The sequence below is a fragment of the Oncorhynchus clarkii genome, chromosome 29 (assembly GCF_045791955.1).
Source record: "Oncorhynchus clarkii lewisi isolate Uvic-CL-2024 chromosome 29, UVic_Ocla_1.0, whole genome shotgun sequence".
NCBI lineage: Eukaryota > Metazoa > Chordata > Actinopteri > Salmoniformes > Salmonidae > Oncorhynchus > Oncorhynchus clarkii.
In genome coordinates, this window is record NC_092175.1 from 27665272 (window position 1) to 27690783 (window position 25512).

Consider the following 25512-nt stretch of genomic DNA (forward strand, 5'->3'; position numbering starts at 1 on the left):
TCTTTTCTCTTTTTCCTCCCTTTTTTCTGAACCTTAGGTCCTCTCACAAAAAAACACGATGAGTCTACAATGAACAAACCAAGGGATGAAGGTATTTTTGCAGCATGTTTAACCCTTTTGTGGTATTTTTCAAACTTTTGGAGGGGATAGAATAACAAACTGACATTATATGTTGGTGTCTGTAAGTGTAATCACTATTATAATTATCTCATTAATTGTAATCGTCTCACAAAAATGTAATAAGTATAACAATATACACATAATATATTATATTTGATACCATAGCTAAAAGCTAGCTAGAATAGATAACTCAACGGTAATGTTGTGAAGTAGACTGATATAGACAGACATACTCCCCTCTCATCTATCATCTCTCTCATCTAGCTTTTTCCTTCGCTAGCCTCTCTTTCATTTGCTCTCTCTTGCTCTGTTTCTCTCTCTGTCTTTCTCTGTCTCTGTCTTTCTCTCACTGTTTCTCTCTGACTTTCTCTCTCTCTCTTTCTCTGTCTTTCTCTCTGTCTTTTTCTCTCACACACACACACACACACACACACACACACACACACACACACACACACACACACACACACACACACACACACATATATACACACAAACCTCAATTGTTCCACACACCGCTGCCACAGCCATTTTCTCCTTTTTTGGTATATAGTCAAATTTTATTTGCATATCACTTTTTACAAGTCATGCTGTTTTGACTGTCCTCTGTCTTGCACCATCCAAAAGGTGAATACTTTATATTTTGTTTAATAGATGTTCTTTAACTGCATTGTGTAGATTGGGTCTTTTGATTGATCCACTTGACCATTTCTTTATTTGATTATTTGTTGGGGAATAGGTGGGTTTTTACAGTAAAGGCAATACAGTTTGTTTGTAGGGGGGTGCTGGCATTTGGATACGATTCCAAGCGGTGAAGGTTACTGTCCCACAAACATTACACATCTAGGAAACCATGTAACTAGTTGTTAAAACTAGCCAGGGGAATGATGCTTTGTCTTTATATAATCAAGAGGTCTGAAAGATCACACTATTGTGTTTGTGTGCGTGTGTGTGCATATGTTTGTGTTTGCATCCACTCGGGCTGTGTGTATGTGTAGGTGCTTGATTGTATGTGTTAAGGTGTGTTTGCTGTTTCCGTGTTCATTTCTCCCATTCTGCCGTCTCTAATTGCTATGGTTTAAAAAGAGACAGATCTAGCTAATCCAATTGTGCGGTTTCTTAACGGTGAAAAGAGAGGGAAGGATGCGTACATGAATCTGGAGGAGAGGAGCAGAATGACAGAAGAGAGATGAAAGAGAAAGGGAGAGGGGAGCGCTGAGAGCACAGGGGAGGGCGAGGAGGGGGAGAAAATGGAAAAAATAGTGGTGATGAAGACAAGTGCATGATGAAATGACATTTATAGAGCTTTGAAAGTGAGAGAGAGGGAGGAAGAGAGGGTGGATGAGTGGGAGAATAGGATGGAAAATAGTGAGAAAGAGAGAGGTACAGAAGAGAGGAAGTGAGAGAGAATGCAGTCCAATATCAAGAGACTAGTAAGGCTGAGATGAAGGGAGAGAAATGCAGCAAGGGTGGAGGGGGGAGAGAGCAGCAAGGGTGGAGGGGGGAGAGAGCAGCAAGGGTGGAGGGGAGAGAGAGCAGCAAGGGTGGAGGGGGAGAGAGCAGCAAGGGTGGAGGGGAGAGAGAGCAGCAAGGGTGGAGGGGAGAGAGAGCAGCAAGGGTGGAGGGGGAGAGAGAGCAGCAAGGGTGGAGGGGGGAGAGAGAGCAGCAATGGTGGAGGGGGGACAGAGCAGCAAGGGTGGAGGGGGGAGAGAGCAGCAAGGGTGGAGGGGGGAGAGAGCAGCAAGGGTGGAGGGGGGGAGAGAGCAGCAAGGGTGGAGGGGGGAGAGAGCAGAAAGGGTGGAGGGGGGGAGAGCAGCACGGGTGGAGGGGGGAGAGAGCAGCAAGGGTGGAGGGGAGAGAGAGCAGCAAGGGTGGAGGGGGGGGAGAGCAGCACGGGTGGAGGGGGGAGAGAGCAGCAAGGGTGGAGGGGGGGAGAGAGCAGCAAGGGTGGAGGGGAGAGAGAGCAGCAAGGGTGGAGGGGGGGAGAGCAGCAAGGGTGGAGGGGAGAGAGAGCAGCAAGGGTGGAGGGGAGAGAGAGCAGCAAGGGTGGAAGGGAGAGAGAGCAGCAAGGGTGGAGGGGAGAGAGCAGCAAGGGTGGAGGGGAGAGAGAGCAGCAAGGGTGGAGGGGGAGAGAGAGCAGCAAGGGTGGATGGGGGACAGAGCAGCAAGGGTGGAGGGGGGAGAGAGCAGCAAGGGTGGAGGGGGGAGAGAGCAGCAAGGGGAGGGGGGAAGAGAGCAGCAAGGGTGGAGGGGGGAGAGAGCAGCAAGGGGAGGGGGGAGAGAGCAGCAAGGGTGGAGGGGGGAGAGAGCAGCAAGGGTGGAGGGGGGAGAGCAGCATGGGTGGAGGGGGGAGAGAGCAGCAAGGGTGGAGGGGGGGAGAGAGCAGCAAGGGTGGAGGGGGGAGAGAGCAACAGCAGCAAGGGTGGAGGGGGGAGAGAGCAACAGCAGCAAGGGTGGAGGGGGAGAGAGCAACAGCAGCAAGGGTGGAGGGGAAGAGAGCAACAGCAGCAAGGGTGGAGGGGGGAGAAAGAGCAACAGCAGCAAGGGTGGAGGGGGAGAGAGCAACAGCAGCAAGGGTGGAGGAGGGAGAGAGAGCAACAGCAGCAAGGGTGGAGGGGGAGAGAGCAACAGCAGCAAGGGTGGAGGGGGGAGAGAGAGCAGCAGCAGAAGAAAGGCAGAGAGAAGGGGAGAGGGAGAGTGGCGGGTTACGAAGAGATGAGAGGAGAGGAGAGGAAGGAAGGAAAGGAGCGAGAATAGTGTGCCAGTGTTTCAGGGGCTGTTTTGAAGCAGGCAGAACAGTGAGGGCCCTTTTGGCCCTGTAGGCCTTGGATATAGGCTGATGGTGGCTGAGTGAGACAATTCTCTTTGCTCCCCTCCCACATGCACACATTAACTCTTATCATGCACCCTTATTATGCACTCTTATCATGCACAAACACATGCCTTCTTATCATGCACTCTTATCATGCACTAGCATATGCACTCTTATCATGTACTCTTATCATGCACTAACATATGCACTCGTATCATGTACTAACACGTGTGAAGTCACACATACAGTACACAGACACTAAATCACTCTACATCACTTTCTTTCACATACACATCCTACACCAACACACACTCCATCACATACAAACAGGGGCATCAGCACCCACACAACACAGGGAATGGGAAGGCATGACAAACCTAACCTAATGCACTGTAGCAGGCCTATAATAAACGCCCCAAACTAGATCCCCTACGTACTGGTCTTGACGAGAAGAAAAACAACTGTCCCAGGGAGGTTCTCTTCTGCACTGTTCAACCAATCTATTAAATGTGGAGGAGGATGGACTAGTCTGACTGGGTCAGTCCAGACCCCTGCTACAAGGTTAGCTCTTGTGCTGATGCTTAGAAAGACCTCCATAAAGAATGAATGAGTTCCACGCACTGTACAGAGTGATGAACAGCTGCATACAATGTCTATGATCTACAGAATATCCACAGTATGTATGCAGCAGTCAACCTATCAGATGGACCCATAACACCCATATTAATATTACATACATATTACATGCACAGTACATACATATTATATACATATTACATACATATTATATACATATTACATACATATTACATGCATAGTATATACATATTATATACATATTACATACATATTACATACATATTACATACATATTACATGCATAGTATATACATATTATATACATATTACATACATATTACATACATATTACATGCATAGTACATACATATTACATACATATTACATACATATTACATACATATTACATGCATAGTACATACATACTACATACATATTACATACATATGACATACATATTACATACATATTACATGCATAGTACATACATATTACATACATATTACATACATATTACATGCATAGTATATACATATTACATACATATTACATGCATAGTACATACATATTACATACATATTACATACATATTACATGCATAGTACATGCATAGTACATACATATTATATACATATTACATACATATTACATACATATTACATGCTGTCCCTGTGACTGGGTATGTAAGTAACGTTGGTTAGTTAACGTTATCTAACGTAGGTTAATGACATGTTTGGATGGAGTGTTAACCTCCTGGATGTCCCGATGTGAGTCAGTCACATAGTGAAATGTCTCTCTGAGGAGACACGTACACCTGGAGAGTCCTGCAGGTGGCTCTAACACACATCCCATCTCCTTCCTCTGTTAGTCAGCCTGAACACGTGCACAGACACACACATACGGCAACGTGTACATTATCATGCCGTCATGCTAGGCTCGTACGCTCACACACGGACACATAATAAACTCAAATCGTTATGTTCACTTAGCGCCCATTCACACAGAGGTATTTGAATGCTTTATGTGGGTGAACAGCGAGATAGATTGTCACAAAGGCCTACATCCTTTAGAGGTAACACATGCTCACAAACACACAGAGCACTCAGACGTCCACAGCAACACTCTCAGAGACAAAGTACCTGGTGCTCTAGCTGTCCTAGCTCTGCTGGAGAAGAGTGACACTCTCCAGTCCAGTGCTGAGCGTCCCTCTCTGTCAATGTCTCTGTCGCTGTCTGTCTCTGTGTGTGTGTTGTTTGTCATGTGCTTGTGGTGTGTGACTGCCTGGTGACAGAGAGGAGAGCTGATCCATTAGCCAGGCGTCACACCAAGGGCTCTGCTGGCCTGGTAATGCTGGGATAATTGAACTTGTTTACATCTCCTCTGGGAAATCACTAGAGACACACAATACACTGGAGAGAAAGGGAATGGAGTGTGTGTGAGTGTGTATGCATGTGTGTGTGCACACTCCATTGCTGTATGATTGTGCGCATATGCAAAGTTGGTTGCATAAGAGAGATGGGGAAGTCATTTGTGTGTGTGTGTCAGGGCTTTAATGTATTTAGTCTCTCGAGTGCACTGTAATATGTTCTATGAAGGATGACTGCATGTGTGTGTATTGACGCAGTGGTGTGTGTGTGCACATGCAAGTGCGGGTGTGCGTGTGTGTGTGATGCACTCTGGTGCATGTGTAACCTGAGATTCAGGTTGTGATGCAAATACGTGAGTAGAATGTGTTACCACGGCAACAGGCTCAGAGTGAGTCAGTGCAATGGAATGGCTGGTGCGGTTCTATTAGAGAGACAAGAGGCAGTTTCCATAGCGACTCAGCATCGGAGCTGCCTATGTGTGTGTGTGTGTCCGTGTGCTCACGTGTGTGAAGTTTCCTACATGCATCTCTGTGTCCGTGAAGAGACCTTGCCATGTACAACTTTGTAACGGTTTATTTGATCTCATCCTGTCCCACCATTTTCTTGTGACATTACTCTTTCTACTCCTCTCTCTTTTCTCTCTCTCTCTCTCTCTCTCTCTCTCTCTCTCTCTCTCTCGCACGTACTCTTTCTCTCTGCCTCTGTGCATATCTCTTTCTCTCTATCTCTCTCTCTCCCCTTTCTCTCTCTCTTTTCCCATCGTTCTCTACATTATTTATTTACTCATCTCTCTTCCTCTGTATATTTTTCCCTCTATCTCCATCTCCCTGTCTCTTTTCCCATCTCCCACTCCAGAAGCTCATCAGGCTAAACAGATGCTGTGCTGGTATTTATGTTTCCTCTAAGTCTGGCTCTCATATGAATTATCCACAGGGCAGACGCTAGGCTAACTGGGCAGCACTGGCAGCTCTGCCCTACTAAAGACACACAGACCATACCACAGCACGTCACAGAGAGGGGGGACCCTGTGAAACCCAGACCGTACAAGCATACTGCAGAGAGGACAGTAGGAGAGACAGTGGCAGACTGTACCATAACTCGCCGGAGGGGACAGTGAGAGTTACAGATTGTGCCATAATTCCACAGAGAGAGGGGACCCAGGGAGACTTGTTGCACAGCACTACAAGAGGGGACAGAAACATACATAGACTGCCACAGCACTACCACCATGTTCTAACATCTAATATGGCTAACCACTGGATAGGTTCCAACACTATAGCTTTCACTTATAATGTTCTCTCAGTTCAGTTTGAAGGTCAGGAATGAGGAGAAGAAGCTTACGTTTTAGACTTTGGGGATATACACTGCATATACAAAAGTGTGTCGACACCCCTTAAAATTAGTGAATTTGGCTATTTCAGCCACACCCGTTGCTGACAGGTGTATAAAATCGAGCACATAGACAAACCTTGACAGTAGAATGGCCTTACTGAAGGGCTCACTGACTTTCAACACAGCACCGTCATATGACGGCACCGTCATTCCAACAAGTCAGTTCGTTTAATTTCTGCCCTGCTAGAGGTGCCCTGGTCAACTGTAAATGCTGTTATTGTAAAAGTGGGAATGTCTGTCCTCGGTTGCAACACTCAATACCAAGTTCCAAACTGCCTCTGGAAGCAACATCAGTACAAGAACTGTTTGTCGGTAGCTTCATGAAATGGGTTTCCATGGCCGAGCAGCCGCACACAAGCCTAAGATCACCATGCACAATTCCAAGCGTCGGCTGGAGTGGTGTAAAACTTACCACCATTGCACTCTGGAGCAGTGGAAATGTGTTCTCTGGAGTGATGAATAACGCTTCACCATCTGGCACCATCTGGGGGATGCCAGGAGAACGCTACCTGCCCCAAGGCATAGTGCCAATTTTAATGTTTGGTGGAGAAGGAATAATGTTCTGGGGCTGTTTTTCATGATTCAGGCTAGGCCCCTTAGTTCCACTGAAGTGAAATCTTAATGCTACAGAATACAATGACATTCTAGATCATTCTGTGCTTCCAACATTGTGACAACAGTTTGGGGAAGGCCCATTACTGTTTCAGCATTACAATGCCCCCGTGCACAAAGCGAGGTCCATTCAGAAATGGTTTGTCGAGATCGGTGTGGAATAACTTGACTGGCCTGCACAGAGCCCTGACCTCAAACCCATTGAACACCTTTAAGATGAATTGGGACGTCAACTGCGAGTCAGGCCTAATCGCCCAACCTCCGTGCCCGACCTCACTAATGCTTTTGTTGCTGAATGGAAGCAAGTCCCTTTAACAATGTTCCGACATCTAGTGAAAGCCTTCCTAGAAAATTGGAGGCTGTTCTAACAGCAAAGGGGGGACCACCTCAGCTAGGGGCGGCAGGTAGCCAAGTGGTTAGAGTGTTGGGCTAGTAACCAGCAGATAGCCAAGTGGTTAGTGTTGGGCTAGTAACCAGCAGGTAGCCAAGTGGTTAGAGTGTTGGGCTAGTAACCAGCAGGTAGCCAAGTGGTTAAAGTGTTGGGCTAGTAACCAGCAGGTAGCCAAGTGGTTAGAGTGTTGGACTAGTAACCAGCAGGTAGCCAAGTGGTTAGAGTGTTGGGCTAGTAACCAGCAGGTAGCCAAGTGGTTAGAGTGTTGGGCTAGTAACCAGCAGGTAGCCAAGTGGTTAGAGTGTTGGGCTAGTAACCAGCAAGTAGCCAAGTGGTTAGAGTGTTGGGCTAGTAACCAGCAGGTAGCCAAGTGGTTAGAGTGTTGGGCTAGTAACCAGCAGGTAGCCAAGTGGTTAGAGTGTTGGGCTAGTAACCAGCAAGTAGCCAAGTGGTTAGAGTGTTGGGCTAGTAACCAGCAGGTAGCCAAGTGGTTAGAGTGTTGGACTAATAACCAAAAGGTTGCAAAATCAAATCCCTGAGCTGACAATGTAAAAATCTGTTGTTCTGAACAAGGCTGTTAACCCACTGTTTCTAGGCCATCATTGAACATAAGAATGTATTCTTAACTGACTTGCCTAGTTAAATAAAGATGTTTTTAAATCATGCCTGTGGAATGAGAGGTGTTTTGGTCATGTAGTTTAGTTGAAGGTGAGAGGCCACAGTAGAAAAGGGAGATTGATGCAGAAATGGATATGCAGAAATGGATATATGATTTGAGTGAATGATGTTCTGTGGACATTTCTGTGGGTGTTTTTTTGTAAATACACTAAAAGTTATGTCATCTGTTCCTCAGAATCTAAAGTTGTCCTACTTCTGTCTCTTTCTCTCATCCTGTGTGTGTGTGTGTGTGTGTGTGTGTGTGTGTGTGTGTGTGTGTGTGTGTGTGTGTGTGTGTGTGTGTGTGTGTGTGTGTGTGTGTGTGTGTGTGTGTGTGTGTGTGTGTGTGTGTGTGTGTCCATGTCCCTCTCTTCCCCACAGATATCCGTGACCGTCGGAAGAAGCCGGTGATGTTGTTCATTCATGGCGGCTCCTACATGGAGGGGGCGGGAAACATGTTCGACGCCAGCGTCCTCGCAGCCTACGGCAACGTCATCGTGGTCACCATGAACTACCGTCTGGGCGTACTTGGTGAGTATGTCTGTCGGCATACTATGACATCACTTCCTGTTTGCACAGTCAGTCCTCAGTACTCTTAGTCTATGGTTTATCTCTCCTGAATTTGATGTCTTGAAATTATATAGAGCAATGATTTTTTTCCTGATCATGTAAACTGACCAGGAAAAGATCTGGGTCATTCTTGTACAGATGTAGGATCTTAATTTGAGCCAGTCTCCTAAAGCAGGAAAATCTTCCAGTAGGGGTTGATACATTTTTTGTTAAGGCAAATCAAGTCTTACATTTTAAAATGGAAATTACACATTTTTGAAGGCTTTTTTAAACCTTGAAAATACTACAAGTCTGCATTTCCTGCAATGCAGGAACATTTTCAGCAACAAAAGAGTGATCCAATCCTGATCCTACATCTGTAGTCTACAGCTAGGTCCTGCTTTGTCCTGACCACATGACCTGAACAGGAGATCCATCTGGCCCTAGCTGAACCATGACCTGACCATTGTGTGGTCTGGCCCTGTGTACAGACTGAGCCAGTGGACAGGAGTTTAGTCAGCTGTTCTGCGGGGCTGACTGCCTGCTTGTTTCAACGGGTGTTTGTTTGTATACAGTACACCACAGTATCCATTGTGGTTGCCAGGTTGGGTAATGGGATCTTGTTAACTGTATCAAGCCTGTCTCAACACATCAGAGTATTCTTCAAGAGAGAAATTGGAGGATTTTATGATACAGTTCAAGCTTTCCCACTAGTGTAAACTGAGTGAAATGTGACCCAGACAGTCATTGACAGACCGGGCCAGCCAGTTGAGAGGTTTGAGAGTTTAAGGTGCACCTGGCAGCAGTCCTGCTAAATTTGGGCCTGTCTGTTTTGTGGTCATGTTTCATGTGCTATTATGCTTTCCTACATCTGTCTGACTAACTGGAAACATTATTGAGTGGAGCGTGAGAACAATCCTCTGTGTGAACTCCAGTTTTCTTAACGCACTATTTAATCCTTGCGCTGCATGCCGCTGTAATGGACTGATCCAAATGCTCCTCAATGGTGTGCATGTTCACGTCATTCTTAAGCCAAATAGTAGTCTTTTCCTGTGTGATTTACATACTCATGTGTGTAGTAGTTGTGTATGTACTGCATGTGTGTGCGTCTGTATATGTATTATGTAGGTATGTGTGTAATTTACCCTTGTGTAGTGTACCACACACACACACTGACACAGAGGTAAAGAGCGATCTTGCTGAGCGATGCAGAGGGATGATGCAGTGTCCTCGATTCCTCTAACATGGTTGAACATTTTGGTACGTGGGCGAGTAGACTAACCTCTCTCTCTCTCCCTCTGTTCTGCTTCAACTGGGTTACTCTACTGTACTGAAGGGATTATATATGTGTGTGTGTGTGCGTGTGTGTGTGTGTGTGTGTGTGTGTGTGTGTGTGTGTGTGTTTGTTAGTGAGTTTGTATGTGTGTGTGTGTGTCTGTGTTTGTTAGGGAGTTTGTGTGTATGCGTGTATGTGCTTGTGTGTGTGGGTGCATTTATGCATACATGTATTAGTGTGTGTGTGTGCATTGTGTGTGTATGTGTACATGTGCGTATTTGAATAAGTAACAGTAGAAATTGTGCCATCCACCCTCACCACCTCTCTCATTGGACAAACCATTTTTGGCCTAAAAAGAGAAAGACAACTGCTCGACATTTCAACAATATGTTTAGCACATAATCTTTAGTATCATATCATACTTATGCACATGCACACTGACATATGCCAACCTGATTTCAGCCTCTCTTTAAGAGAGAGATAGGGGGATATAGAGGGAGGGAGCAAGAGAGAAGGGGGATAGAGACAGATGAGAGAGGGAGAAACAGAGAGAGAGCATTAGAAAGAGAAGGAGAAACAGAGAGAGAGCGTTAGAGAGAGAAGGAGAAACAGAGAGAGAGAGTGTTAGAGACAGAAGGAGAAACAGAGAGAGAGCGTTAGAGAGAGAAGGAGAAACAGAGAGAGAGAGCGTTAGAGAGAGAAGGTGAAACAGAGAGAGAGCGTTAGAGAGAGAAGGAGAAACAGAGAGAGAGAGCGTTAGAGAGAGAAGGAGAAACAGAGAGAGAGAGCGTTAGAGAGAGAGGGAGAAACAGAGAGAGAGCGTTAGAGAGAGAAGGAGAAACAGAGATACAGCGTTAGAGAGAGAAGGAGAAACAGAGAGAGAGCGTTAGAGAGAGAAGAAGAAACAGAGATACAGCGTTAGAGAGAGAAGGAGAAACAGAGAGAGAGCTTTAGAGAGAGAAGGAGAAACAGAGATACAGCGTTAGAGAGAGAAGGAGAAACAGAGAGAGAGCGTTAGAGAGAGAAGGAGAAACAGAGAGAGAGCGTTAGAGAGAGAGAAGGAGAAACAGAGAGAGAGAGCGTTAGATAGAGAAGGAGAAACAGAGAGAGAGCGTTAGAGAGAGAAGGAGAAACAGAGAGAAACAGAAGGGGAGATGAGAACAGTCTAAAAATAACCCATCAGAAGTGCTTTTTAAATCTGCAGCGAAGCAAAGAATTCATTCAATCAAAATGTGTTAATGCAATATGGCCACAGCGCGCGCGCACACACACACACACACACACACACACACACACACACACACACACACACTTGCAGTATCTCTCTATACTCTCTTACAATTTCATAAGGGTTTCAAACAAATGAAACGTTTTTGTGGATGTTAGATTAATTTATGATATGTTTGTGCTTTGTGGAAAGGGGAAAAGATGTCTGATGTCTGTTTGAGAAGAATCCCAAATGTCAGCCATGTGCAGTCCAGCAGTGTTTAGCATGGTGAAGATAGGAGTGTGTATACTAGTACATAGAGATCCAGCCCAATGCTGCTGCCTCCCACCTTCCCCCCTACTGTCCTCCTGGCTGCTCCAGCCAAATGCTGCTGCCTCCCACCTTCCCCCTAATATCCTCCTGGCTGCTCCAGCCCAATGCTGCTGCTTGCTAACCTCTCCCCTACTGTCCTCCTGGCTGCTCACCTCCCCCCTACTGTCCTCCTGGCTGCTCACCTCCCCTCTACCGTCCTCCTGGCTGCTCACCTCCCCCCTACTGTCCTCCTGGCTGCTCACCTCCCCCCTACTGTCCTCCTGGCTGCTCAACTCCCCCCTACCGTCCTCCTGGCTGCTCACCTCCCCCCTACTGTCCTCCTGGCTGCTCACCTCCCCTCTACCGTCCTCCTGGCTGCTCACCTCCCCCCTACTGTCCTCCTGGCTGCTCACCTCCCCCCTACCGTCCTCCTGGCTGCTCACCTCCCCCCTACTGTCCTCCTGGCTGCTCACCTCCCCCTACCGTCCTCCTGGCTGCTCACCTCCCCCCTACTGTCCTCCTGGCTGCTCACCTCCCCCCTACCGTCCTCCTGGCTGCTCACCTCCCCCCTACTGTCCTCCTGGCTGCTCACCTCACCTCCCCTACCGTCCTCCTGGCTGCTCACCTCCCCCATACTGTCCTCCTGGCTGCTCACCTCCCCCCTACCGTCCTCCCGGCTGCTTACCTCCTCCCTACTGTCCTCCTGGCTTCTCCAGTCCAATGCTGCTGCCTACTCACCTTACCATTACCTTCCTCCTGGCTGCTCCAGGCCAATGCAGCCTCCTGATTTGTGCTGCACAGCCATCTGTTCAGACTAATTAACTAATTAACTAATTAATGAACTCTGGGGAAGGGCCAACCATCACTGGACTGTGGGAGAGAGAGAGAGGCTTCTCACCTCAGGAAGATAAATGTAACACTTTGCTGTCTTCCTCTTCTCCTTCTTCTCCTTCTCCTTCTTCTCCTCCAACCACTCCTCTCTTCTTCTCTTCTCGATCATTTCATCCCCATTCTCTCCATCAGATCAGACCCATCTCTCTGATTGAACAGGATCGGAAGACTCCTAATGAGTTAATCTCATGTGTTTGTTTCTTTCCTCTCTACCAACAAACACCAAATCCCTGAGTGATCATTCCCAGCTCTCTCCTTCAGCATACAGCCTATAGGTTTCAATGTACAGTAATCTCATAATGACAAACCCAGCTCCGATTGAATAAATAGAGCCAGTGTTGGGATTTCAGTATTACGAGAAATCGCATGTTCCCTTTTATAATGAGGTGATTTGGTTATTGGTTATTGTTGCATGTGCCTGTCAGGAGAAAGTGAATTTGCCTGCACAAACGTAGCGAGTGGAGGAGGCATGAAATGAAACGAGATGGGGTATAGTGTTACTGTATGGAATAATCATTTAGATGGTGAAACAACATAGAATAGACCACAACCCAATCCTGCATAACACAACAGGATAACACTGGAGAGTGCACAACGATTGACATTACAACAGCCCGATAATAAAATAGACGGGTTAGCTGACAATGTCACCAAAGCGAAGTGCAAGCTTGTTGTGTTGTGATTCTGGCCGGCCAGATGGTTAACAGCAATGAAAAGAAACTGCCATGTGGTGAATTGTAAGTGTCTCGTTTCAGCCCGATTGATCTTGTTCTTGAGACCATGTCTTGTTTTGAGGTGTTAGGACTGATGTCACATCTATGCTAATATGGCTCAAATTTGCTAGCTAGCTAGCTAACCAACACCTGTAAGGATGTATTTTGGAGACATTTGCTCATTGTGCAACTTTATTTTATGTTTTCGATAAACATTGGAGACGAAATATAGTTTACATGTTATGAACAACCTCAACCAACCCTGTCTGTTTTGCCCCATCGTTGTTGCGCACGCTTTGGTTTTGTTGCTTATCAACCAACCCGTCTATACAGAAGGATAGGGACTTCTCTGAAACACACAGATACTGATAAAGGCCATGATGGATACGGTTGATCTGAAAGGTTACCTCACATTGCACAATGAGCAATTTCACCTATGAGTCCAATTTTACGCTGTTAGACACAGGCTCGTGTTTACAAGAAGAACAAGCCGTCCATGAACGATGTAGTCTGAAAACACTGTGCTTCTCTCTCTGAACACAGCCTCATCTGTGGAAGGCAGACATCTTACGGTAATACTCAATCTGTACTCAATCATGTCATTTCACATGTTCGTCTGTGGACCTCACTACTGGACTGATTTATACACTACCATATTTTCCCTTCTTCTCATCTGCCCCCACCTGCCGTAGCTTTGAAGGCTGTCTCTCCATTTCCCGGTGTTCTTCCCTCTGTCTCTATATCGATATGTATGTTTATGTATCTGTCCTACTCTTCTGTACACTGAGTATAATAAAGAATAATTAAGAATACCTTTCTAATATTGAGTTGCACCCCAATGTTGACTCCAGTGCTTCCCACAGTTGTGTCAAGTTGGCTGGATGTCCTTTGGCTGGTGGACCATTCTTGATACACACGGGAAACTGTTGAGCGTGAAAAACCCAGCCGCGTTGCTGTTCTTGACACAAACTGGTGCGCCTGGCACCTAAATCAAATCAAATTTTATTGGTCACATACGCATGGTTAGCAGATGTTATTGTGAGTGTAGTGAAGTGCTTATGTTTCTAGATCTGACAGTGCAGCAGTATCTAACAGGTCATATCTAACAAATTCCACAACAAAACCTAATACACACCATCTAGTAAAGGAATGGGATGAGAATATATAAGTATAAAATATATGGATGAGCAGTGACAGAGTGGCTAAGATGCAATAGATAGTATAGAATAGATAGTGTAGTATACAGTATATACATATGATATAAGTAATGTGAGATATGTAAACATTATTAAAGTGGCATTATTAAAGTGACCAATGTTCCATTTATTAAAGTGGCCAATGATATCAAGTCTGTAGGTAGGCAGCCACCTCTGTGCTAGTGATGGCTGTTTAACAATCAGATAGCCTTGAGATAGAAGCTGTTTTTCAATCTCTCTGTCCCAGCTTTGATGCACCTGTACTGACCTCACCTTCTGGATGGAAGCAAGGTGAACAGGCATTGGTGGTTATTGTCCTTGATGATCTTTTTTGCCTTCCTATGACATTGGGTGTTGTATGTGTCCTGGAGGGCATGTAGTTTGCCCCCGGTGATGGGTTGTACAGACCGCACCACCCTCTGGAGAGCCCTGCGGTTGTGGGCGGTGCAGTTGCCGTACCAGGCGGTGATACACCCAGACAGGATGCTCTCGATTGTGCACCTGTAAAAGTTAGTGAGGGTTTTCAGTGACATATTTTTTCAGCCTCCTGAGGTTGAAGAGGCGCTGTGGCGCCTTCTCCACCACGCTGTCTGTGTGGGTGGACCATTTCAGTTTGTCGGTGATATGTACACAGAGGACCTTAAAAGTTTCCACCTTCTCCACTGCTGTCCTGTCGATGTGGATAAGGGGGTGCTCCCTTTGCTGATTCCTGAAGTCCACAAGCATCTCTTTTGTTTTGCTGACATTGGGCCCTCACCTTCTCCCTGTAGGCTGTCTTGTCGTTGTTGGTGATCAAGCCTACCACTGTTGTGTTGTCTGCAAACTTGCTGATTGTGTTGGAGGCATGCATGGCCATGCAGTTGTGGGTGAACAGGGAGTACAGGAGGGGCTGAGAACGCACCCTTGTGGGGCCCCAGTGTTGAGGATCAGAGTGGATATGTTGTTTCCTACCTTCACCACCTGGGGGTGGCCTGTCAGGATGTCCAGGACACAGTTTCACAGGGCGGGGTCAAGACCCAGGGACTCAAGCTTAATGATGAGTTTGGAGGGTACTATGGTGTTGAATGCTGAGCTGTAGTCAATGAACACCATTCTTACATAGGTATTCCTCTTGTCCAGATGGGTTAGGGCAGTGTGATGGTGATTACATCATCTGTGGACCTATTGGGGCGGTAAGCAAATTGAAGTGGGTCTAGGGTGACAGGTAAGGTAGAGGTGATATGATCCTTGACTAGTCTCAAAGCACTTCATGATGACAGAAGTGAGTACTACGGGGCGATAGTCATTTAGTTCAATGCCCTTGGCTTTCTTGGGAGCAGAAACAATAGTGGCCATCTTGATGCATGTGGGAACAGCAGACAGGTATAGGGAATGATTGAATATGTCCGTAAACACACCAGCCAGCTGGCATGTTCTGAGGACGCGGCTAGGAATGCCGTCTGGGCCAGCGGCCTTGCGAGGGTTAACACGTTTAAATGTTTTACTCACGTCGACCACGGAGAAGGAGAGCCCACATTCTTTGGTAGCGGCCCGCATCGGTGGCACTGTATTGTCCTCAAAGCACACAAAAAAGTTGTTTAATTTGTCCAAAAGCAAGACGTCGATGTCAGCGACGGGGCAAGTTTTCTTTTTGTAATCCGTGATCGTCTGTAGACCCTGAACCTGGTCAGTCTGTGTCATGGAAAGAGCGGCTGTTCTTAATGTTTGTATACTCGGTGTATATACTGTAGATATAGGATCTTAATTTGATCACAATGTTGCAGGACATTTTAAACTTGTAGTGTATTTGAGGTTAAAAAAGGCTTCTGAAATGTGTTATTTCCACTATGACATTTTAGACTTTAGGAAAAAAATATTTCATCCCCTACAAAAATGTCCATTAATTATAATCCACATGATAACTCACATTTCCTTTTGCTGCAGGATTATTTTCCTTCTGTAGTGAACTGGCTCAAATTAAGATCCTACATCTGTATCTGTCTCTTATTGACCTTTTCTCTATAATAGATTGGTTCCCTCACACTAATGAGATGTGCATTAGGAGGAGAACAATCTGGCCTAGATGGCCATGTACTCTTATAATCAATACCCTGCACAGCCAGAAGAGGACTGGCCTCCCCCCCCGTACGCAGTGGCGGATTTAGGTATAGGCGGCATGGGCAGCCGCCCGGGGCGGCATCTTGCCGGGGGCGGTACGGGTCGCCCGCACACAAAATATCGGAATGGTGACATTTACACGATCGGTTTCTATCGCTCATTTGCACGTCATGTCAATGATATCATGTCACCGTGTGGGACGGTGGGTCAATTAACCTTGTCGCTCTAGTTTGTGAGCTAGGTGGGCTGCTGCCTGGGAAGGTCTCCCACTCAGAAGTGCGAGATGGGGAGGGGGGCGGGGGTAGGTTGACCTCAGGTCTCCCCACTGATAGCCTGAGGTAGGAGGAACGGGGGAATCTATTGTTGGAATCGGCTAAACTTTGAACATTGAGATATTAAATGAATGATAGGAAATGAAAGAGACTGGGTTCTGTTAGAAGTTAATGGTTCTTAGAAGAAAGAAGAAGGCTTTGGAATGTGTTTGATGGAGGAGAGGAGAGCGATGTGTTGATACAGGGGAGACAGATGGACATCTGTGTATTAGATGAAAGAAGGGTTGAGGTCAGGAGGTGAGGACAGATTCTCTTAAGAGAGTAATAAATGTTTGGAATCCTGTTTCCCTCTTTATTAGCTTCCTGTAGAGACATAAAATGTAAGGATTGGAGAGAAAGGGGAGTGTCTTAAGTAGGATGTATATAAACTCTGAAATCTTTAGCTGTCTGTTTTCAGCTGTACAGAACCTTTGGGAAGAATAAACTTAGTTAAAGTTTCTCTAGTGTCCGTGGGTTATTTACTCTGAAAAATAAGCACCTAACACCATCAAATAGCGCACCTGTAACTTTGTACAGTACTAATACAATTAGTCAAATCAGTCACACAACGAAATGCTACCAAGTAAACCACAATTCATTCATAGTACTGTGAATATATAGTTTCACAGACATATTGTTGCATTTTTTTCTGGTTTGTGTGAAATGGTTAAGAACAATATACAACCAGTCTGCACACCACCAAGGTGAATTGGTTTAGTCTTGACTCTTGGTTGACAGTGTTGGGGATGAGTAATGTAGTATTGACTCTTGGTTGACAGTGTTGGGGGATGGGTAATGTATTGATGCTTGAGTGCCAGATCAACATTCAACAAATGTTTTTCTATTTGTCTTTAATAGATATCGAAAATAAGTAAGTCTTATTTTTGTATATACTGTATTTTTATATTTATATAGTTTTAAATGTTATGATTATTTATTTGTGAAGTTCTAAATGTCTGACAAAATATTACAGTTAGTGCAGAATGGTTCTTTTTTTGGGGGGGGGGGTTCCGCAGGGAACCATACAAGCTAGAACCGCCAATGCCCCAAGCCTGGTTCCTCTCTAGGTTTCTTCCTATGTACCTGCCTTTCTAGGGAGCTTTTCCACTGTGCTTCTACATACATGTGGGTAGACTTTGTGACAACTGCTGATGTAAAAATAAATGTGATTGAATTTGATTAATGTTTTTGTAGAAGTGTAACATCCCTGTCTCTGTCTTCATCCCATCTGTTCATTACTCTCCATCTTGCAAGGCTCATTTGAATAATTTACTAAATCTACAGTAATGCTTTCCTTGTATCCATCGCCTTTCATATCCCCCTTTTCTTTGCTTTTTGGCCCTCTTTTCATTCCATACCACCCTTCTTCCTCTCCTCCTCTCCTCTCTGGGTATAGCTCTCTATTCACCTAGTCATGTATTCATAGATGTGTTTGTTCAGTGACTTCCTGATAATTGTCCTGTTCCTGTCTGAGACTCTAGGTCTGTAGGGGCCTGTTCACTCACACAGCAGGCTAGCTATCTCCTATACTCTGACTCTACACACCTGAGTGGCTGGACACACACACACACACACACACACACACACACACACACACACACACACACACACACTCACACTCACCTTGGATCAGTGAATAGAACAAGCTTTTACTGAGCCACTGTAGTGGAGAAAAACACATCCCAACAATATCATTAGTCCTAATTGGCTCTCACAGCACTGACTCCACTCAGCCAACTGCTCCACCAGTCACCTGTTCAGGTAGAGAGAGAGTTAGAGAGAGAGGTAGAGAGAGAGGTAGAGAGAGAGGTAGAGAGAGAGGTAGGGAGGGAGTTAGAGAGAGAGGTAGGGAGAGAGGTAGGGAGAGAGTTAGAGAGAGAGGTAGAGAGAGAGGTCGAGAGAGAGTTAGAGAGAGAGTTAGAGAGAGAGGTAGAGAGAGAGGTCGAGAGAGAGTTAGAGAGAGAGTTAGAGAGAGAGGTAGGGAGAGAGTTAGAGAGAGAGGTAGGGAGAGAGGTAGAGAGAGAGGTAGGGAGGAAGTTAGAGAGAGAGTTAGAGAGAGAGTTAGAGAGAGGTAGAGAGAGAGAGAGAGAGAGAGAGGTAGGGAGAGAGTTAGAGAGAGAGGTAGGGAGAGAGGTAGGGAGAGAGTTAGAGAGAGAGGTAGGGAGAGAGTTAGAGAGAGAGTTAGAGAGAGAGGTAGAGAGAGAGAGAGAGAGAGAGAGAGAGAGAGAGAGGTAGGGAGAGAGTTAGAGAGAGAGGTAGGGAGAGAGGTAGGGAGAGAATTAGAGAGAGAGAGAGAGAGAGGTAGGGAGAGAGTTAGAGAGAGAGGTAGGGAGAGAGAGGGAGAGGGGTAGATAGAGAGAGAGAGGTAGGGAGAGAGTTAGAGAGAGAGGTAGGGAGAGAGAGGGAGAGGGGTAGATAGAGAGAGAGGTAGAGAGAGGTAGAGAGAGGTAGAGGGAGAGAGAGAGAGAGAGAGAGAGAGAGATGTAGGGAGTGAGTTAGAGAGAGAGGTAGGGAGAGAGGTATGGAGAGAGAGTTAGAGAGAGAGTTAGAGAGAGAGAGAGAGAGAGACAGTGGTAGAGAGAAAGAGAGAGAGGTAGGGAGAGAGTTAGAGAGAGAGGTAGGGAGAGAGGTAGGGAGAGAAGTAGAGAGGTAGAGAGAGAGAGAGAGAGAGAGAGAGAGGAGAGAGAGGTAGAGAGAGAGGTAGAGAGAGAGAGGTAGAGAGAAGTAGAGAGAGAGAGAACGTGTGTGTTACTCATAGCTCATAATTCATGATTAGAACACAGAATTCATCTCAAATACAAAGGTTCAATCCCCCACATACAAGGTCTGTATGATTATCAAGGTGTCCATTACAATAAATATATGCAGCTACAATGAATTAATGATCATGTTTTTTCACCGTCTCCCGTGATGAAATATCAATCTTTCACAATATTACACTGATTACTCCCATTGTTGTAAATATTGTAAAGAACAGTCCTAAATATCGGTGTGATATTGTATTGCTACGGTTCCAGAGGCAGGAGGGGCGGTGTTCCATGAACAGCTGTCTGGTGGATGCTTACAGAGAGCTCAAATAACCCTCAATCTAGTGCACTTTATCCTCCCATTCATTTATTTCTCTCCACCATATCCCTCCTCCTCTCTCTCTCCGAGGTTGAAGACTCTCTTCACATTTCCTTGGCCGTTACCTAAAGCGAGTGTAGAATATGCATGAGTTCGGCCTTGTAATCTGCTGCTCTCAGCGCTAAAGGAAGCACGAGGCCCAACTCAGCAGACAGGAAAAGTATCGAAAAGAAAACTTATTGAGCGAGAGAGAGAGAGAGAACAAAAAGATAATTACTTGACACATTAGAAAGAATTAACCAAAAAACTGAGCAAACTAGAATGCTATTCTAGACAGAGACAGAGAGACAGAGAGATTGAGAGAGAGAGATTGAAAGAGAAAAAGACAAGAGAGATTGAGAGAGAGATTGGAGAAAAAGACTGAGCGAGAGATTGATTTAAGTAAGCTTTGGCAATATTGTACATTGTTACGTCATGCCAATAAAGCAAATTGAATTGAATTGATTGAAAGAGGAAAAGACTGAAAAAACCTGTCTGATTTATCTTAAATATTTCCCCTCTCCCTCCTATCCTATCAAATAGAATGGGGAAGAGGTCATGTGAGCATGCGAGTGTGTCTGACTTTAAGTCTGTGTATGTGTGTCGTGCCAGAGTGTGCCCAGATCTCTGTGACTGTAGTTCTGGCTGGTTGCCAGGCAACAGAGGCAGGCAGACAGCTCACCACAGCTGCTATGAGATAGGACACATCTTCACGCCTCTGGCTCTAGCCAGTAGTACGGGTCACAGTTCAGAGGTCGTAAGGTCACTGAGACCCTGCCCCTAACCACCATGATCCAAACCATTATCACACTGAGACACCACTCTGTCATCACTCTATCAACTGTCCAATCACCGGGTGACCATTTAGTGAGGCCAGTGGATGAGGACCGCCCAGTGAGTGAACTCACTAATCTAGATCTTTATCTTGATGTCCCTGTACATCTTGATCTGTTTAATCCCTTCCTCTCGCTCTCTAGCTCTCTCTCTCCTGACTCTCTAGCTCTCTCTCTCCTGACTCTCTAGCTCTCTCTCTCCTGACTCTCTAGCTCTCTCTCTCCTGACTCTTTTGCTCTCTCTCATTCTCTCTTTCTCTTTCCCTCCTCTTTCTCACTCTCTCGCTCAAAGCTCAGGGTTTAGAGGTCAGATTGCTGTTGTTTTCAGTCCTATTTTGGTCTCTTTTCTTTGACTGTGCCACTGGGGGTAGTTAAGCAGCAGTGGATGAGTGAATGGCTGCATGGCCTATGTCTCTGTCCCTCTGTCTTTCCCCAGACCTCTCCCCAGGCCTCTCCCCAGGCCTCTCCCCAGGCCTCTCCACAGGCCTCTCCCCAGGCCTCTCCCCAAACCTCTCCCCAGGCCTCTCCCCAGGCCTCTCCCCAAACCTCTCCCCAGGCCTCTCCCCAGGCCTCTCCCCAAACCTCTCCCCAGGCCTCTCCCCAGGCCTCTCCCCAGACCTCTCCCCAGGCCTCTCCCCAGGCCTCTCCCCAGGCCTCTCCCCAGACCTCTCCCCAGGCCTCTCCCCAGGCCTCTCCCCAGGCCTCTCCCCAGTCCTCCCTCTCTGCCCTTTGCTCTTTAGAAATGGGGCTACCATCTACAGAGAATACAAAACCCTCTCCTGAAGCCATGAAAGGGTTTCAACATTGTTTCCCTCTTAGTCCCTTGTAATGCACCTCCTGGAGGGGTGTTTGCCTTGACCTACATGGTGTGGAACCATGGAGCCAGGATGGCATTCTCTTTTCAAGGACAATCAATTACACAACACTCTTAGCAAGGATTCTGTTACTGACACATCATGATCCATTTAATCTGCCTGTGAAGGTCATTATGCACAGAATAATATAAAACACTGGAGATACAACTCCTCAGAAAAACATGTATAATCACCATTCACAGAATGCCCTTCACATCATTTCCATTTTCATGAAGTCATGTCTAACACGTCAGTTGACATGTAGTGGCTTTGTCGTGTTCCACTTCTCGTACAGTTGTAGCATATCAGTACCACAGGTATTAATCACGGCTGGCATTGTTTGCAATCCACCCATGCAGTAACTATTAAGTTCAAACCACCAATTAACCAACAGATAAATGGCAGGCAGGCAGGCAGGCAGGCAGGCAGGCAGGCAGGCAGGCAGGCAGGCAGGCAGGCAGGCGAGTGAGACAGATGAGTGTGTCTCTGTATCGTAAAGCAGTAGCTAGGCCTCAGACCCACAGATAACAGAGTGATGCTCTGCTCCCAGCAGGGTTGGGGTTAATTCCACAAATTGAATTCAAAGTCCATTCCTTCTCCCTATAAATTCCATTTAATTTAATTCAAATTCCGGGCCAGTCTTTAAATTCAGAGATAATTCCATTCCTGTCAATTCCAATGTTAGGTAAATTCCAATAATTCAATTCCCAATTGAATATTATCCCCAACAGTTCAGACAGTCTAGCTATACTGGGAATATAGAAATACAAGTTGAAATCATTTATAACAAATCTTGCAGTCAATTATTGATATTAAGTGCAGTAATTCCATTAACTGGGGAATGTAGAAATATTGAATTTCAATTAAATTACAAAGATTAAATAATTTTACAATTCCAATTCAATTTCAATTCCACAAAGTCCAAACAGTCTTTTTCCAATTCAATTCCAAATCTATAACTTGAAGATTGCTGAAATTTGAATTGAGCAGTGTTGGGGTAATGCGTTACGTAATCAAATTACTTTTACGAGTAACAGAGTAAAATAACGCTGTACTTTTTCTAATTGGTTAATACTGGGTAATATATTATTATTGTTACTTAGTCAAACAGTCGGGTGTGTGTTTCAAATCAAATCAAATCCATCTCGACTTGTTTCCAATTGAGTTCTCGAGCAAGCGAAGAAAGGCTGTTTGGAGAAATGTCAAGACTGCTGCTGTCCATAGAAATGTATAAAGGGCGCTCCTCTGATCTTTGCCATTGAACACTTCTGTGATCGCAAAGCCTATAGAGGGCTTTTCCTTCTAGTGACAAGTGTGCCCTCTATACGTCTTTATGGGTCCATGTACGTGCAGTCCAGAACCGGAAATGGCGGTTCGAGAGAAAGATTTTGAATTAACAGATTTTTGCCTTACAGAATATACAGCTAATTAAGCAGCCCATATATAGTGCAGCACTTGTAGACCAGCACAGCAAAGCAGCGCCACAGATGAAAGGAGGAACTAGTGATCAAACCTGAATTAGTAAGTAGCCTATCTTATTTAGAGAGCGCATGGCTCGCCTTGCTCCCTCAGTCAGTCAAACAAACGGTAAGATTTTGAGATTGTTTTCATGAAAGTAACGCAAAGTAATGTAACTAGTAATATGATGTGTGCTTTCCACACAAAGTAATACTGTAAGGTAACGAGTAATAGGTAATATATGGCCAGATTTATGTACATTTGAAAACACCAGCAACACCCATTAGCTGTTCAACACAGATAATGACGTTATAACACATTTTAGATGGTTTTTATTTATTCTGTTTTTGCCAGTGTGTGTGTGTGTGTGTGTGTGTGTGTGTGCGTGTCTATGAGTGTGTTTACAGTGCCTCTCCTCTTTCCTAACGAGCTCTCTTTGCTGCGTTCATTTAACGACATAGGTATTAAAAATGAGTGCCATTGCCTTTATCAGATAATACAGTGCTTGACTAATTTGCCAAAGTTTCTGTTAAAGCACTTGAGGCTGCTAACGAGCTGCAGCCTCGTAAACACCCAGGCCACTGTCACTTGACGCTGCGGCCATCTTTGCTTGTGGAGGACATAAAAAGATGCAAAACATAATCATATTTTCTTCTCTCCCTCTTCTCTCCCTCTTCTTCAACCAACCCTCATCCTCTTTCTCTCCATGCCTTTTCATGTATTCCTCTTTCTCATTCTGGTCACTTTCCTCTCATCAATATTTCCTCTCTGTCATCTTATCATCCTTGTGTACCCCTCTCACTCCTCAAATCACTCTTCCCTTCTCTGTCTTTCCATTGTGCTGCCTCTCCACTCAAATACCATCCGTCTACCTTCAATTCCTCCCTCCATGCACCCCTCTCTGTCCTGCAGGGTTTCTGAGTACCGGGGACCAGTCAGCCAAGGGGAACTATGGTCTGTTGGACCAGATCCAGGCTCTGCGCTGGCTCAATGAGAACATTGGCCACTTTGGAGGAGACCCAGAGAGGATCACCATCTTTGGCTCCGGGGCTGGAGCCTCCTGTGTCAATCTGCTCATTCTCTCCCACCACTCCGAGGGTAAGGACCTGTCGTCATATTCATAACCCAGCTAGTGTAGCCGGTGTGAAATGGCTTGCTAGTTAGCAGTGCGCGCTAGTGGGATTTCAATCGGTGACGTCACTCAGAGACCTTGAAGTAATTGTTTCCCTTGCACTGCAAGGACCGCGACTTCTGTGGAGCGATAGGTAACGATGCTTCGTGGGATGTAGTTGTTGATGTGTTCGTTGGGTCCCTGGTTGGAGCCCACTTTGGGGCGAGGAGAGGGACGGAAGCAACACCGTAACACTAGCACAGGGCTCTCTAACCCTGTTCATGGAGAGCTACCCTACTCTACATTTTCACTCCACTCCAACCCTGTTCACGAAGAGCTACCCTCCTCTATGTTTTCACTCCAACCCTGTTCAGAACGGTAGCTCTCCAGGAACAGGGTTGTAGAACCCTGTAATAGCATATAATGTTCTGAGAACCATATGTTTCTTAGAGCCTGGTGAGCGTGTAGTTGTCCTATGGTTATTTTGCATACAACCTTCCCACAACCTTTTGGGAATGGTGCAGAATAGCTGCTTGGCTTTGGAACATTCTCAGCACAATTAAGGAACTTGACAAAAAAAACATTATTTTCTTCTTTCATTACTTTTACAGAATGTTTCCTAAAAGTTCAAACATGGTTACATTTCATTAACATTTTGGTAATGTTCTAGGAAGGTTCTCCAACTGGTTTGACATTGGGAATGTTCTCAAATAGTTCAGAGAACGTTAAGAAACTTTCTTCTGTGGGAATTTCAGTACTTCAGCATAACGTTTCCTACAGGTTTCCTCATGGTTCTATTTATGGTCATGTTCTCAAATTGTTCCAAGAACATTAAGAAAACTTTTTTTTTTAAACATGAAACTTTAGTAACGTTCATAGAACATTCCAAGAGTATTAGTTAAAAAGCATGTTAAGATAACGTTCCAAAAAAAACAAGAGAACTTTAGTAATGTTAAAAACATTTACATTCCATACTCAGCATCAACAAAACTCTCTATCCTCGATCTTGTTAAATGTTCTCAGGTGTGTTGGCCATGCACACTAATTCCATGAATAGAGAACAGAGTATTATAGGAAATGAATTTCCGTGTGTCCTGGAGTTCAAAAAAGTGAACCCAAAATAAGCTAGCAGTGCTATTCAAAGTCTTATTGAAAACGTTCAGTGAAAGTTTTAAGGAACTTATTAAAAAACCATCAAATAACCTATCATTTCTGTTCTCAGAGCATTAATAAAACCTTCTAGGAAAACATTCAAGGAACTAGAGTAAAACATTCTCAGAACCTCCCTGCAACCCAAAACTGACACATTTTCACTTCTATTCTCAGAACTTTTTTTTTTTAATTACGTTTTTCTGGTCAGGAAGCATATAGGTTCGTTCCCACAGCCGATGTGAAACCAAAAACATACGTTCCCACAACTTCCAAAGAACCAAATGTGCTATCTGGGAACAGTCATCATCATTTTAGTGATCATCATCGCCAACATCATCAAACATGATAGTCAGGGGCCTCTCGAGTGGCGCAGAGGTGCTAGCTGCGTCACTACAGATCCTGGTTTGATCCCAGGCAACCAGGAGACCCATGAGGCGGCGCACAATTGGCCCAGCGTCGTCCGGGTTAGGGGAGGGTTTGGCTGGCAGGGATGTTCTTGTCCCGTCACGCTCTAGCG

At 45.4% G+C, this 25512-nt stretch overlaps 1 protein-coding gene across 1 annotated transcript in view; it reads left to right on the plus strand.

Moving 5' to 3' along the window:
- Positions 1-25512, plus strand: part of LOC139388465 (neuroligin-2-like) — an 80192-nt gene that overhangs the window by 41091 nt on the left and 13589 nt on the right. Inside the window, exons 3-5 of the mRNA XM_071135133.1 lie at positions 38-91; positions 8312-8461; positions 23645-23830. Coding sequence (XP_070991234.1) covers positions 38-91; positions 8312-8461; positions 23645-23830 — 390 coding nt within the window. The remainder of the gene's footprint in view (positions 1-37; positions 92-8311; positions 8462-23644; positions 23831-25512) is intronic.